Below are 17,261 nucleotides of genomic sequence, written 5' to 3'. Positions count from 1 at the left end.
TTAACTAAACTTGTCCCCATGGTAGTAACAGGAAGAATACACTTTCAAGATAGTCAATGTATTCACCACGGAATTTCATTACATATGAAAATGAACACTTTTACTATGACCTGGCATTGGGAAAGGTTAGGGACATCTCTTGCATCTTTACAAAGGGGCAGTATTGCCACTTGATCTATGATCTAATATTATGAATGACCTATGGTGCTCATGGACCATATTACCACACTGCAGGGATACCCTGTTTAGCATCAACGGTCCTCAAAGACTAGAAATATCAAGCACTAACTGAAATCCTAACTGCACCGTTTGTTATATTAGGCTGTTCAAATAAGTCTTTTAACATGTGTCACTTCTTCCTCTAGCTAAGATGGAATAACAGGGACTAGATTTACCATCCTGCATAAAACAATGAGATACCAGACAAAATATATGAACCACTGGATACTAGGCACAGGACAGTGATCCCTGCGAGAGAACAAACAAACAAGGTGAGTCCTCTGAGGACACCACAGAGAGTTCCAGCCCACAGAGCAGGGAAGGGAAACAAAAACAGAGCCTGATGCCCTCTAGGTAGAAAGAGCAGAAAGTTCAGGAAAGCAAAGGCAGCTAGAATGTGCCGGGCATCATGTCCAACACTTTATATGAATCTCTCACTTAATTTTCACAACAATCCCCGAAAATAGATACTGTTATTAGGTACTATTGTTGAAAAGAAGGTAGGTAATTTCTCCGGCCCCAGCTTGTAAGCAGTAGACCAAGAATTCAAAACCAGACAGTCTAACTTCACAGCCTATGTTTAGCAGAATCCAGTCAGTCAAATAGTTCACTAAGTCATATCTTATCTTTGTATCTCCAGAATCCACTGTGGTACCTAGAATGTGCACCACTGAGAAAGATTAACTGAAAGTAATTGACTTTTTTTTTTTTTAATTTGGATGTAAGTCCAAACTCTATTCATATTTACTCACTCTCTTTACTTTTTGATTCTATCACAGGCTAATACTTTTAAAATCTCAAGTAAATACTTATCATCCTGTTGAAAGTTTTTCTATAAATAACATTCCCCCCACTGTGAGATGGTACCAAAATCTGACCTGCCCATCTTACCATCAATTCATGCAGGCAATGACACTAGTTATACGATGTAGAGATGGGAACCTTTGCCTGACAAATAAGAATATTTTTCAATGACTCCCCATAACTGAAAGATTATATTGTTTGGCATGATTTAAAAAGCCTTTCATGAGTTAGAAAAGTGTGATTCTGAGGTATGTATCAGAAATACTTCTGTGCTTCAAACACTGAAGACGTTCTTGACTCTCATTCTAGACCAGTGATTCTTGATCTTGAATGCACATTGGAATCACCTGGAGATATTTAAATAACATCAGTGTCTGGGCTCCATCCCAGACTTAACTAGAACTTAAATCAGAATCCCTGGGGGTGAGGTCCCAAGACTCATATATTTGAAAGTTCTCTAGGAGCTTCTAACCTGTGGACGGATTGAGAGGTCTACTCCATGCCTACTAAAATAGAATAATAAATGATACAACCCCACTAGATACATTTTTAAAGCTCTACAGGCTATCTAATACACAGCCAGAATTGAAAGACACTTGGCTAAATAACTTCCATCCTCCATCTACCACTTAGACCATAACAATTTCTTACAGTTATTTGAATAAGACAAGTCCTGTTATACTTTAGTACTTTTTGCCTGGAATGTCTACTCCAGCTCTTTCTCAAACTTCCAGCTTATCCTTTAGGATATAATTTCAGAATCATCTCCTATATGAAGGAAGTCCTGACAACTTACAACTCAGTTAATTACTTGATCCTTTGAGCTCTTATCACTATACCTTGAATGAGATCCCCTACTGAAAATGACAAAATGCTTTATGATTATTTGTTTGTAGCCCTATTTCTCTTTGCAGAATATGTGATTTCTGGAGGGTAAAATTTACATTTATTCATGCACATTTCCCAAATTCATCACTAGAACAATTGCTAACATGGTTGGAGCAACAGCATAATGTGAAGGCCTGTTCTATGCTTTTTATGTGGTTGATTTCATTTCACCTTTAAAATAACCCCATGAGATAAGCATTATTTTTTCTCATCACAATTTACAGAAGTGAAAACTGAGCCCCAGAAGGCAAATCTTGATGAATACCATGGAGCTATTAAGCAATAGCACCAGTGTGGTATTTGGCAAATATGCAATAAATTATTGCCAAATGCATGAATAAATGAATACAGAATAAAGATAATTTTCCCATGGAGAATTATCATAACAATTACAGTGTCAAAATAATTGGGAAAATATGATTCATTGTCTAAAAACTATTTTTAGAAATAATTTCTCAGATGAGCCTGTATTTTAACAAATACAATGATTAATAAGGAAAAGATCCATAGATCACAAATATGAGAAATTTAGGGGCACCTGGGTGGCTTAGTCAGTTAAGCATCTGCCTTCGGCTCAGGTCATGATCTCAGGGTCCTGGGATCAAGCCGTGTGTTTGGGCTCCCTGCTCAGCAGGGAGTGTGCTTCTTCCTCTCCCTCTGTACCTCCCCCAACTTGTGCTCTCTCTGTCTCTCTCTCTCAAATAAGTAAATAAAGTCTTAAGAAATTATATGAGAAATTTATGTTAGGTCTGACTATACATCACATAGTACACAGAAACATATTTTCTTTCCTTTTTTACTTTGAAAGAAATATCAGTAGAACATGTTTCATAATCTCTATCAGATAATAATGAATAACCAGAGAATAATATTTTTAATCTATCCAAAGACGACTGTATTTCTATGAATGTTGGCAGGGTTGAAGCCATCATTCAGCATCACCTCGGTCAACAGTGCAACTGTCAAAGGACCCAGAACTGACTGTCATTCTCAACAGGATATGATATAAATATGTCCATTTAACTGAATTGAAGTTCTCCAAGTTATTTACAGTTCAAAGAATCCATCTCATATTTACCTTTCGAAATGTAAACAGACACTGCATCAGTCCTTGCCAATAACTAGTTGTTTCTGACTTGCATTCCACCTTTGAGGCTACCTGGCCGGGGCTCTGCTCCCTGGTAGGTTGGATTTGCATCTTGTATGACCCTATAGACACTTCCAATGGGCCCTAAGCTTTAGTTTCCTTATCTGTAAACCAGGAATAGTAATGAGATCTATGTTAGACAGTCATAAGGATTAAATGAGATAATCAACCTACACAAAGTCTAAACACAAGGCAGCACACTGTCCATGCCACAAAAGGTGTGCTCCCATTCCCATCTTCTCTCAGAAAACAGCTGCTGAACCCACTCTCACATGCACACAACAGAGTGAATGCACCACAGTAAGGAACACTATAAAATACACACACACACACACACACACACACACAAGTTTAACAAATGTACAGTCTTTTGTTTCCCTAGAAGTTTCCAAGTTAAAGGTTATAATATTAAGAGGAAGATCCATTAAAAGGAAAACACAGGTGATAACCGAAATGATGATGAAAGGCAATGAAAGGGGATGATTTTCTTCTCAAATATAATTGTTTTGGAGAAGGAAAAGTTTGGTGATGGTGGTTAGCAGTGGTGACAGTTACTGTTATTTAAAATTTGAGGTTGAATTTAGGGCTGAGATAATCAGAAGTACTCTAACAATAATGAATACAGTAATGATAAAGAGAAGGTCCAGAATATAGTGAGAAAAAATGCTTACAATGTATTAAGCAGCCTGGAAGAAAAGGAACAGAACAGAAGGATCAGGCTTTGGGTTTTTCTGTCATGATCTTTCTCCATTGTGTATGTTCCCGCACATTGATACAACAGATTAAAAGGATCAGTAAAAAGTCTCCGGCTTGGCATGAAGAGTCAACTGGATATTGAACATTTTGACCAAAACCAGGAAGTCAGATACTTAAAAGGAAGGGCCATGAGTCACTTGCTGGCTGACCCAGCCCGCTGAGGGAGGTGCCAGGCTTGAGGCCCAGAACAGTCAACTGGGACAAGACAGATCTGCTGTCCAAGTAGATGTTCAAGGCCTCATCAGTAGGATTTCTACTCCATGAACACCATGACCAGGTTGGGGTTTAGAGGGGGAACAAACTGCAGGCCTCAATTGAGTGGTCTGGCCCACCTTCATATCACACGAGAGTCATGAACAGATCTCCCAAGAGAAGAGCCCTATCCTGTGCCCACATTTTCTAGGTGGGAGTGTAGGAAGCCTATGGAATTCCATCCTTTAAGATTCTTCTTCCAAACCTATACTTGACAATGGCGGCTGTTCATAGTAGCATTATTTTTCTTTATTTTGATTTTTTAGTAACTAAGATTGAACATTTAAGCCTCTTTAAGCTCATGTTAGCATTGCATGTAATCTAGGAGAGAGATTTAAGATTTAAAGCCAAATAGCTCTGGATTCATTTTTCATTTAGATTGAGTTCTTATCTTGACCACTTACTGCATGGCTTCCTGCAAATACAGAATCTTGCTGATGCTCAGCTTCCTCATTTTACAGATGAGAAGGTAAAAGCTAACTTTCAGCCTTGGCATGAGGATAAGATACCATGTGTCTAATGTACCTGGCACTGAGCCTGATACACAGCTGGTGCTCAAGAGATAATCATTTTATTATTATTAAACAACCCAGAGACACTTGCTGCCATAATATGTACTTTGAAAGGTTTATGAGAGGGCACACTCTACTTCCAACACATTGCTATGAAAAACAAGAGAGGATACATATTTGGAGCAAAAACAAAACCATGAATTGCAAGCTGGGGCCATCTGCTTATCCAAGTTCATAAGTAGTATAGGAGGCCATGGGGGATGGTTAGAGAACAAACTATCTTTTGCCTTCTCAGACATTCCCCATTGTCTTCTGTCTTAGGCATGTGTTTTAACTGAGCACCAGTCATCAAGATGATGTAACTTTATTTACAAATAACAAACTATACAAGATTTCTCTGAAGATGGAGCTATTCCTCCAAACATAAGTCAACCTCCCGATTTTCTATTCCTGCTCAAACTACGGGCCAAAAGACAAGATGAACCTGAGACTAGCAGGAGAATAGGAGTTGAGAAAGGAAGGAAGGATCCCATGGAGTAGACAGTAATGTGAAAGAATATGTCTAAACATAAGACCATGCAAACACAAGAGCACAGGAAGTGGATTATCACTGGTAGAAAGTCAGTTAACAGTAGAAGTAATAGGATTATTAGAACAGGCATGACAAATAGGGGTTGCGGATGACCCTAAAAGGCAACATTAAGCTCTAAGGCAAGAAAATGATGTCAGTGACTTCTAGAGACCATGGATATAATGGTATCCAGAATGGGTACACTTCAACTTAGATAGCAACCATGACTCTTCTTGCTATATAGGGACGAACAGAGAAACTCTATTAAGTATTGAAATGTTGACAACTTACAAATTTTGAAGAAAGAAAATTGAAGTGCAGTGTTTAAAAGTTTTAACTCCTGTACCAATCTGTAAGAAGAGTGTATGCCTGAATCAAGAACAGCACAACGGAAAACTCTGGCCCCAAGTCTCTATCTGAAACTGTTGGAGCTAGAAGTATTTAGGAATTTATACTTTTTCATATTTGAGAAAGTTAATAATGATGCACATAACATAATTATAGGAACTCTCAGTAGGATCGGGGCCAGCACCCTGTCCTCAAATATGCTGTATTTCTGCCATGAAACATACACATATTCACACAGAGTTCGAGCAATAAAGATCGTAATAAGCATCAAGTTAGTTTGGTTCAGATTTTGCTGCCAAATCAATTATAAAAAAAATTGGGGGGTTTTCAAAGTTCTTTGGATTTCAGAGTTATGAGAAAGGGTTTGTGAACTTGCATTTGGTTTGCCTCATTTTTAGGTAAGTGTGAACAATACCTGGTTTAAAACTTCTGCCGTTCCTTTTCACCACCTCTAGAATATCTAAATATTTTAAAAATCCAACTTTTAAAAATATAATTTGTCATGAAACATTCTATATGTTTTATTTGTTTTCTCCCCCTGGAAAATTACATCAGATTTTTTTCCCCTACAGACTACCATGATTAAAATCACAACGTAGAGGGGCGCCTGGGTGGCACAGCGGTTAAGCGTCTGCCTTCGGCTCAGGGCGTGATCCCGGCGTTATGGGATCAAGCCCCATATCAGGCTCCTCCGCTATGAGCCTGCTTCTTCCTCTCCCACTCCCCCTGCTTGTGTTCCCTCTCTCGCTGGCTGTCTCTATCTCTGTCGAATAAATAAATAAAATCTTTAAAAAAAAAAAAGTCACAATATTCACACAAGAAATATCTGTTCACAACATGATAGGACACAGTGTTCTCTTGATTCTCCTGAACTTACAACAGAAGTCACTGGTTGTCTATCCTGAAGAAGGGATTACCAAGCCAACCTTCTCACCTACCTGGTGTGCCCTCTGACGTCTTTATCCCCATTCTACAGCAGTACTGAGCAATCCCATAGTCCGCAATCTTCGCGATGATGGCTGCATTGGGATACAGGGTGAAGAGCAGCACGTTGTGGGGCTTCAAGTCACGGTATATAATCATGGCCGAGTGGAGGTATCTACCCGAAAACATACAGGCAATGTCATTAAAATGTGATTATATTATTACAACTTCTGTCATGATTTTCTTAAATATGTACATCCATTATGCAAAGCATCAAAACTTCTGTGCTAAGTTTAACCCTTCCACAGAGACGAAGAGATATCATAGAAGGAAATGAAAACATCTGAGCCAAATAATACAAAACAAGCTTGTGCTTTTATTTTTCTTTTAAAGATTTTATTTATTTATTTGAGAAAAAGAGTGAAAGTGAGAGAGATCACAGAGGGAGAGGGAGAGCAGACTCCCGGCTGAGCAGAGAGACCAACTTGGGGCTCGATCCCAGAGGCCTGGGATCATGACCTGAGCTGAAGGCAAATGCTTAACCAACTGAGTCACCCAGGCAACCCCAAGCTTGTGTTTTTATTTTATTTATTTATTTTTTTAAGATTTTATTTATTTATTTGACAGAGAGAGAGACAGCCAGAGAGAGAGGGAACACAAGCAGCGGGAGTGGGAGAGGAAGAGGCAGGCTCCCAGCGGAGGAGCCTGATGTGGGGCTCGATTCCAGAACGCCGGGATCACACCCTGAGCCGAAGGCAGACGCTTAATGACTGAGCCACGCAGATGCCCCCCAAGCTTGTGTTTTTAAAACCAACCAACAAACCAACAAAAAACAGGTCAATTTTGATAAGTGAGTGATTTAAACTTTAAGGCACAACAAGTTCAAGCAAAGTGACCAGTTTTTGGTGACTTTTCTTTTGTATACCTAAGAATTACGTAAAAGGAATTCTGAATTCCCTCAAAGATCATATGACTATTTAAATTAGCTTAAAATGTAAATATGTTAAATAAGAGTTAATCATATTTTGTTATAACTCTATTTAAGAGTTTTGATTTTCTTAAAACCATATAGAAGTTTATCTTAACTTTTAAAATTCTATTCCATTTCTCTTTCGATATTTCTTTTTCTCTGATTAAAATGTTTCCTAAATTTGGGGGAAATATTTTCACCTTTTTCAATAATAACAAATTAACATAAAAAATCTGTCTAGCTATCAATACCATACTGTGTTCGAAGATGTAATTTACTTTAAACCCAATTCTATTATGAATTAAGGTTAACAAAAAACATTTTGGACTGAGAGTTGGAATGAGTAAAACAATGTCTTGGGAAAGGTAATCTTGGATGATGTTAAAGTCATTCCCTTTAGAGACTGATCCAATCAAACATAAGCAGTACAATTGGACACTGCAGTAAAGATTCAAAAGCAAAATAAAGTTCTAATCTTAACCAGGTCTTCCCCATTCTGGGAACACAGCCAGAGAGCCACCTTTGTGCTCCAACTACTCAAGTAACTCCATTACCACCTTTCCTTACATATTCACAAAATTCAGATTTTTCCCTCAACTCTGTCTTCCCTGTTCCATGATGTCAAATTTGCTATAGCTTTCCGCATGATCTCACAGGTAAATTACGATTTATCTTGAAAGGACAATTTTTTGCAGAACTTAACAGAGGTAAATTTAAATCCTTTATTTGTTTGTGGCTTTTGGTTTGGGTTCACACTGTATCAATAAATATTTATTCCATTACCTAATGCCCATCACTATCACAGGGATTAGGAGCGGAGTGCCAGCACACTCTGAACTTTCCATTGCACGACGGCCTACAGTGTACGTATCATTTAATTGCATCAGCTGAAGCAGAACTTTCTTTCTCTTCCAGGATGTAGTTAGGACATTTGACTTTAGGCCTACTCATGCTGCTCTACATATTTTTGGCTGAAAAATAAGATAACTGTACTAATGAAGTTGACCTTAACAATAAGTAATGGACTAGAAAGAAAAATTTACTAAGGGCTTACTGAAAGGCCATTAGCTACCCTTGCCTTGCTGAAGAGAAAAGCTGGGAGATTAAGAAGAAAAAAGTTAAAGACAAGTCATGCATAATTGAATAGCATCCAAATCCTTCCTAATGCATGCCTCTTTCAGAATATTTATAGGATATAGAGTCTCTCACAATACTTCTCAAAGGTTAAAAAAAAAGTTAAACTTAATTTGAAATAATGTTAGTGGGAAGGAAAGATTAACTGGCTTAGTTAAAGTGTTCAATTATAGAATTTAATCTTAAAAAGTGCAGTTTTAATAGCTTCTAATAGACTAGCAAAATAGCTTTTGATATATTGACAAGTACGGATCTCACCTTACTGAAAATAATTTAGCCATAATTTATGCATTATGTGACCATAGCATTTCCAAATATTTTATTAATATAAACCAGTCTAGATTCTATTAGTCATTCTTTAATTGTGATTATCATCAGTGTTGCTAGGAAACCCTTTTCTTTATAATTTAAAGTAAACCTTATCTCATCCTAAGTAGAATTACTGCAGAAATGAGATGCCTTCATTCATTTAGCAAATATGTATTGGGCAACTAACAGGGTCAGCCATGAGGGGATATAAAGCCATCCTTATATCTCTGCTTTTGAGGAGTCACATTCTAGAAGGAGAGACAGGTAGTCAAACAAGGTTGCAGAACTGTGGTGAGTACCAAATGCTAGGGAAGCCAGAGGGAGAAAAATAGATGTCAAGAGCAAAGCAGACTCTGCCACTAGAGTGTAAGTTTTCAACCTTGAGAAGATAATATATATAATCTCTGCCTTCCCCTCTTCAGCACCTAACACAAAGTCTTGCATAGAGCCAACTCAAGGAACATGTGCTAGAGAGGCCATCTTTTCATGGTGCAGTTGAGCTTCAGTGTGGAGATGGTATATAAACAAATTCTACCAGAAAATGAATTCTGTAGGCAGCCAAATTTGGGGACAAATGGATGTCAATGAAACGTCAAGACCTTCAGCATGATTAGAATGGAGAGTGAGGGCAGTGGAAAGGCAGGAGGCTGGAGAGAAAGGCAAGAGGCATACCCAAAGAGTTGTGATGCTACTCCAAGGAGTTGGGATGTTCTTCACGGATAACTTGGAACTACCAGGGAATTTCAAGCATAATTAGATTTTTATTTTTGGCGAAATATTCTGATAATTCCCTAGAGGTACTGGACCAAGGCAGCAGTAGTAACATAAAAATAAATGAATCGATGAAAAAGATAATGTAAAATAGTTAAAGACCTGGTGGCCAAATGAATACTTCCTTTTGGGAGGAGAGGGATAGCCCTGATGTGACTACAAGGATCTTCGTCAGCAAGTGGGAGATACCAGGGAAAGGGCAGATTCATGGCAGGAGGAAGCAGCAGAGAAAGGAAACTCAATTTTGTAAATAATGAAACATAAAAACTTATGGGAAATACAGGTGACCACATCTTCATAGGTAATTGAGAATTATGATTAAGAGCTCAAGGGAGAGGACTGAATTAGAAATGAAAGTTAATAGTTGTAGGCAATACTGTAAAACAATATGTAATGTGAAAACAGTTCTTGTATATACCTCGAAACAGCTCCACCATTCAATGGACTCCAGAGGAGTCTGATTTTATTGTCTCTTTCTACCTCTGTAGTTATCATTTTATGCTGAAATATATTTGAGGAGGCCATCCTTAATGCTGAGTTTTTAAAAATATACTTAGTGCTGGCAGAAGACTGAAAGCTACTAAAACCTACCAGCCTCTTGTGGCCCAAGATCCAGAAAGCTGTCCTGGCATTCAGCTGAGAAGAAATCAGGCAAATTAAAGGAAAATATGCTAAGGTTTAATTTACTTCATCAGAAACTGCTGGATTTGTTGTTTAGTAAGGTCTCAGAGAATCAGAGTAAGTTATCTTAGAGATGAGGTCTTTCAAACAGTTGTGAATGAAAAATAGTAATTCTTCATTTTCTACATAAACATTTTGGGAATTATGTGGAAGAATTAGGGGGCATTTAGGATCTGGACTTAGTTAAATTAAGGAAAGCAACTGATCCACCTCGGACATTCATGAGACTTTGCTGCACGTTATCTAGATTAATTTAATACACGGGTCCCCCTGGTGTTCAAAAGCAGATAAACTCAGCCAAACCCAAACCTCCGCAATACTATCTCATTAATAATCCGTATGTTTTTCAGTAGTTTCTGGACTCTTTCAGAAAAGGAAAATCTACTTATTTTATGTTCTTGTTCTATTCTCTATAAGCTATGAAGTTATATCTTTCTGGTTTGGTCTTTTTTGTTTATGAGCAGTGTTTATGTGTTTTCCATACCATCCATTCCACTTACATTTCTGGAGACTGCCTTAGAGGAACAGACACAGTATTTCAGAAAGGAAGGAAGAGAAAGAGATTTGTATCCACTGTGTGGCTATATGGGCCAGGTACTGCTGTCCTCCCTCCCTCATTCCTCCCTCTCTCCCTTGCTCCCTACTCTCTCTACTACCAACAGATATTTCCTGAGGGCCCACTGTCCCAAGTGCTAGGGATAGGAAGGACAAGATGGCAAGTCCCTGCTACCATGGCCCTTAGATTCTAGTGGCAAAGACAGACAATGAACAAACTTCTTAAATGAAAACATAAAGAATACCAAATAGTGATAAGTGCTATCGGTGCCAGAGAGACGTTAGGTAGGCAGGGACATCCTCTCTGAGAGGAAACCTGAAAGAAATGAGAAGTGAGCCAAAAGGATATCTGGGTTTCAGACACTCCTGGTTAAAAGAAGAGCTGGTATGAAGCCCCGGGTGTATTTGAGAAACCTCAGAGAAGAAAGTGGCTGAACACAGTGACCAGCACGGTGACCAGAGAGTGAGACAGGAGAGAGCTGATAACAGGATAACAGAGCTGATCCAACCTCCATGAAGAAAAACCACTATGGCCGCTGTTTGAAGAGGTAGGTATATGGGGCAAAGGTGAAAGCAAGTAGTCCGGTCAGGCAAGGAGCCATGACAGCAGCACAGATGCTGCGGGTAGGGAGAGAGACTGTGAGAAGTGGCTGCATTAAGATATGCTATGATGGCAGAGCTGAAAGTATTTGCTGAAGGATTAGGTATGGGATGTGGGAGAAAGGAAGGAATGAAGGATGACTCCAAGGTGAAATAAGTGCGTGACTGGAGATGGGGCCAGTGGAGGAGGAGGAAATCCAGACTTTAATCTGGGATGGCTTCAATTATCACAGAAGTCCTTGAAACGTTGCGCATTAAGTATTAGTCACAGTTTACAGACTCTAACAAAAGAAGTTTCAGATGTATAAAAACACAGTTATTAAGTGTATAGAGCAGTGATTTCTCCCAGTCCCTTTGTCTCCAAAGACCGCGTCCTTTCCACTCTCTCGTGACTCCTGGTGCCGACTAGCTGCAGGGTTGGGCGTGCCTCTGACACAGTCGAATCACTCTAGTCCCCTTCAGAAATACAGACCAATCTTTCCTTATTAGAATTATCCATGAGAACGGACACCTTCCTTGACACTTTGAAACCAAACCTACATTTTTTTTAGGGGAAGGAGGTCACTACAGGGTTCAGATCATGAGCTCTGGAGCAGGATTCCTGGGTCCAAACTCTCCTTCCACTATCTAGGAGGTTCTATGTGGCCTTCTTACTCTTATTTTATGAAATTACAAAATCTGATCAGGGAAATGGTAGTTTTTCCCTCAAGTTGTTTGCGAAACGTTACTGGGACATAGTGCTACTGGAAGATGCTGCTCTCCCAGCCTGAGAGTAGGTTTGGGCTCACGTTTGTCACACACTGAGTAGAAAACCCCATGACCGAATTCATTACCTCAAGCCATCAGCCACATGTAGCGCAATCCTGTGCTGCAGGGTCCTGGTGAGGCTTCCTTTGTCCTGCTGAAGCAAGCGGTCCAGCGAACCCTTGGAGGCCAACTCCATCACCAACATGCGAGGACGAATCCCAGCCGCCAGCAAAGATATTAAGCTGGGGTGGTGGAGGTGGCAAAGGACCACCAGCTCCTGCAAAAGTAAAAAACATTTACTCGTGCTACAGCCCCAGTACCTCCTTCCTCAAGTGTCTCGACACCTGGAACGTAGTTTTCTCTGGGAAACTGGGTTACAGCAAATGTTCCATTTCTTCCTTGGTTTTTTTTTGTATTTTCCACATAGTCAGGAATAAATAAAATAAAATACATTTTAAAAATATATTTTGAATGAAAATGTGAAGTTCTATCTTTCCTTTTGCTCTGTATGTTTCAGAAGATTTAATGCAGGGACAGTCCACAGTCTGTGGTTACACTACCAGGTCATGTCAACCTTATCTAAAGAATCCTAGTTGACCACAGAGTCCTCCTCAGCCCAGGATTCTGAGCAGCCGCTACTAATCTACCGTCACTAGCAGGTGGGGTACAACCTGCCTACCATTAATGGTTTCATGACAGACAAGTTTACTGAGGGTGTCGAAGCCCACAGGGATCTATGGTATCACTCCTCCTGAAAACTCTCTGATAACTTCCTATTACTTTTGGATTAAAACCCTGTGTACTTTCACAGCCTTCAAGGCCTGATCTGACCTGCCCCCAGCCCACCCCTCAAACCCTTCTCTGTCTCTGTCCTCTGCGCTTCATGCAGCATTCTTCCACCACACTGGTGTCCATTCAATTCTCCACACGTGCCCAGCTCCTTCCTTCCAGCCGCAAGGCCCTTGCCCATGCTGATCCCTCTGCTCTGCAACCCCTTCACCCTTCACATGGCCAAAGGCTTCTTATCATTCCGACCTTAGCTCAAATACTCTTACCTTCTCAGAGTGACCTGCCTTGAACCACCGTCACTAAAGCAGTCTCCAGCAGCAACAATCTCTCTCCGAGGAGTCAGAGGTACTATTTTAGCTTGCACAGAAAGGGCTCCATTCTGATGTAGTCCTCTTCCTAGCCCACATCCTGTGAGACTACAATCTCCTTTGCAATACTGTGGTCTGTGACTTCCATACACACTCTACTCTGTATATTTCACTTTACTCTGAAACCCAAATTTAGTTGAAATTTATAGTTCATGGGATATTAAATTGATTGATGTTTTAAACTGTGATTTCTACAGCTCAGCTTCTTAACAACCAGCTTCAAAGGTGTGGAGTATCAGTGCCAACCACCTCTGTCAGGAAATAGGAGTGTGGAGAATTCTGCAAGCTGAAGAAGAAAGGCTGAACACCCTGAGCAGGGATTTTCCAAGAACAAAAGCTCCAGACTGCAATCATATTTCCTTAGTGGATAAAAATCTTTTTTTTCCCCTCTGTCTGATCAGCTCAGTGGGTTCAAACTGATGAGAAGCAGTCAAGTTAGGTCTGTTTTCTTTCAGAGGCCCAGGCAGAAAGAAGCCTAATTCAAATTTTTCCATCCTCGAAAAGTGCTCACTGATTTCAAGGAGAAAGGAGCAGAAGCCTCTAACAGATCAGCCCCAGTTCGTGACCACTGGTAGGATGACCCTCAAAATGCAGCACCAGACACTGAAGAGCTTTCCTTTTCTTTCCTTTTCAAAGAACAAGCACAGGTGCGTGGGTAGCTCAGTCAGTTAGGCGTCTGCCTTCAGCTCAGGTCATGATCCCAGGGTCCTGGGATGGAGGCCCACATTGAGCCCCATGTCAGGCTCCCTGCTCGGCAGGAAGTCTGTTTCTCTCTCTCCCTCTGCCCCCCCCCACTGTGTTCTGTATCTTAAATACATAAATAAAATCTTTTCAAAAAAAAAAAAAAACGAGCACATTACACACTCTACTGTGCATATCATTTATCCTATCATTTCCTTGGGTCACCGAGCTGCCTATATACTACTCAGGCCTGTGTACATTCTTAGTGTTCTGATTTTCAACAGGGTTCCCTGAGCACACGGCATAAAATCTGAAACATATATTAAAGACTAATGACCAAGGCTGAAAAATCAATTTAAACAACCAATTGCCTACGGATTGAAAGAGACTGTGCCCAGATTTGCTTCATAGACTTGCTTCTATATATAAAATGTTTATTAAGTTCTTTCTAGAGCCCCAGTGTAACTTTTGATAATACTAATAAGATTACTCCAGGATATTTTACACAGACATGGAATTATTTTCACTATCCCCAATAACTAATATATTGTAACTGTGCCTTTTTTTTAAGTTTACACAAGTCATTTAGTTTCAGACTTAGACACAAATTACTTCTCAATTTATTTTTTTTAATAAGAATGAATAGACTCAAAAATACAGTTGAGTTCTGGCATAACATTACAGAATTCAAATTGGGTTTTACCCTTACTCTCACTCTGACTCACTCTCTCATTCCTACTGTCAGGAAAGACTCAGAAAATAGAATAAATCCCCACCAGTACTCAACATCAATGAGGGTACTAGAGTGACCACCATTGGCTTTGCATTCAACATCCATTCACTCTTCTTTCTTCCTAAGGGTACCTTGATTTTTGCTGCCTCACTCAAGCAGACCATGAATTACAGAGGGAACTCTTCTTTCTTCCTAAGGGTACCTTGATTTTTGCTGAGTATCCAACCCTCACGCAAGCTGACCATGAATTTCAGAGGGAACTGACCCCAACCCCAGCCTCAGGAAAAGGTGGGACTATTTTAAGTAATACCATCTGCATTACCATAGAGATTGATTGATTAACAACGGCCTAAGCTAATCAGCGCACAGCACCATCCTGAACATAAAGTGCTTATGGAGAAAAGAACATGTGATAGAAGTGAAACCAAGAGAAATTTTTAAATGAGCCACTGTGTATAGGATTTGGGTTTTTCTAAATACAAGACCTCAATAGAGGTATCCTCCTTTCTTCTGTACTTGGGGTATGTAACTGTGATGCGGGTCAAGAATTCTCAGAATACTGTCTTTTTTTTTTCGTTTTTCTACAGCAGAAACAAAACACACTTTTTTTTTTACTCAATGAAGATAGGACAAAAGTGAGATTTTGTAACTAAACTCAGGCAGACTTGGGGGAAATGTGGTCATTTTGCATTTTCACAAACACATGCAAAACCAGAGTTCCGGGAGATTAACAATGTCTGATGTAATGTAATAATACTATTGGATTTCTTACCTGTCTTAACAGTCTAAGTGATGTATGTTTATTGAAAAGCTTCACAGCCACTTCTTCTCCTTCATAGGCTGCTCGATAAACAGATCCAAAACTGCCATCACCTTTTGAAAAGAAAGTACAAAGCACTTCAGTGACTCTGTCCAAGCAGAAAAGCTAGATAAATTATATTGGCTGTAATTACATATGTTGTATACGTGAACAGAAATCTGACCCACTTGTTTCATTGAATCAAGTCCCCTTTGATGCCTCCTCTTCCTTATTCTACGCCGTGAACTATGAGGCACCTAAAGATTTCGTTCCAGCCTTCCCATCTTCCGTCTACATACTCCCCAGGCAACTACTCACCGACTCCCTAACTTCATCTCTTCCTGTGTGTTGAGTGTTTCACATCTTCATCTATAGCCACAAGCCACCCTCTGAACTTCATCCTATATTTACAGCTTTGCACTGGGGATCACTGGCATGCCCCTCCAAATCTCAACCTTGCTCCACCAGAAGCCATCCTCATCATCTTGTCTCCAAACTAGTTTTTATTCCACCTCATATATCTGATTTAAAAACAACTCTCTTTTCATGGTCATTCTAGAGTAAAACCCAAAAAATCATCTTCATTCTTTGCCCCATGCCTCCTTTCCATTTCCATTCCCATGACACCCATTTGGTGCCCTTGGTGCTTTCTGCCTAGACTGTGGAGGCCTCTGAGTTCATCCCCTCCAGTGCAGTCTCCATCTCCTACAAAATCAGTCTCCCTATAATTACACTTTGATTGTCTCACTCTCTTGTTCAATAACAAATTATTCTATGCTGTCTACTAAGTAAGATCCCAAATCAGGGACAAATCCATATCGTAGCTCTGAATACGCCTTGCGGTTCTCTTCCTGCTCATTCCTTGGGCTCTAGCCCAGTGGTTCTCTCCGGCTGGGCTACACAGGACATCTGAAGAGCTTTCTAGAAATACCAGTGTCTGAGTCCACCCTCAAAGATTCTCACCTAATTAAGCACAGGAGTTACTGATCATTAGGACGTTTTTCTTTCAATTCCCTGGTGATAGTAATGAACGACCAGGGTTGAGAACAACTGTTCTAGAAAACTGGAATAGCCAAAATTGCCTGAACATGCTTTGTATCTTCAGGCTTCCATACCCTTCTTATGCAGTGACTGAAAGAGCTCTGTTGCTCCATCATCTCAACCTCTGTAGTGTTTATCAAGTCTGTAAAGCATAATACATATTGAGATACCAAAGACTGAGAAATCAACAATGATCAACTCCATGGACTATTACTCTTCACTGACATACAGTGTATTCTTATTTGTACAGTATTTATGGTTCTCATATAGTGCTTTGAAATACAAGCGCTTGATCAACATAAGTGAACGAACTCAGAAAAATCTACGAAGAAATAGAATAATGTTTAGATCTGTTATTTTAAAGTGGTAAAATTATGCATCTATGGGAAGCTTAGATATTTTAAATTTTTTAATATTTTTGTATTTGTAGTATGTATTTTCATCTCTGATAAGTATATGTAAGCATATATTATTTTATGCTCAGAAACAATGTACATTAAAAATAAAAATAATAAGTATTCATTGGAGCATATGTCATATTTCCACTAGATTGTAGACAGGTTAAAAGTATTATCTGTGTATTTTCAGTCATGGTATCTTCCCATCCCTTCCCTTCGGTCTTCAGTAAATATCCAACTTCTAAAACCATGGGTTAATATTGA

At 39.5% G+C, this 17,261-nt stretch overlaps 1 protein-coding gene across 6 annotated transcripts in view; it reads right to left on the bottom strand.

Annotated features, from left to right (window-relative positions):
- Positions 1-17,261, bottom strand: part of LRRK2 (leucine rich repeat kinase 2) — a 135,069-nt gene that overhangs the window by 24,478 nt on the left and 93,330 nt on the right. For all 6 annotated transcript variants that reach the window (XM_045776530.2, XM_045776532.2, XM_045776533.2 and 3 more), the window contains 3 exons: positions 15,532-15,632; positions 12,275-12,465; positions 6,436-6,596 (listed from right to left, as the gene is read on the bottom strand). In XM_045776530.2, the coding sequence (XP_045632486.2) occupies positions 6,436-6,596; positions 12,275-12,465; positions 15,532-15,632 (453 nt within the window). The remainder of the gene's footprint in view (positions 1-6,435; positions 6,597-12,274; positions 12,466-15,531; positions 15,633-17,261) is intronic.

The sequence above is a fragment of the Ursus americanus genome, chromosome 25 (assembly GCF_024610735.1).
Source record: "Ursus americanus isolate L20-20 chromosome 25, mUrsAme1.1.p, whole genome shotgun sequence".
Lineage (NCBI taxonomy): Eukaryota > Metazoa > Chordata > Mammalia > Carnivora > Ursidae > Ursus > Ursus americanus.
This window is presented reverse-complemented; position numbering and strand designations above follow the sequence as displayed.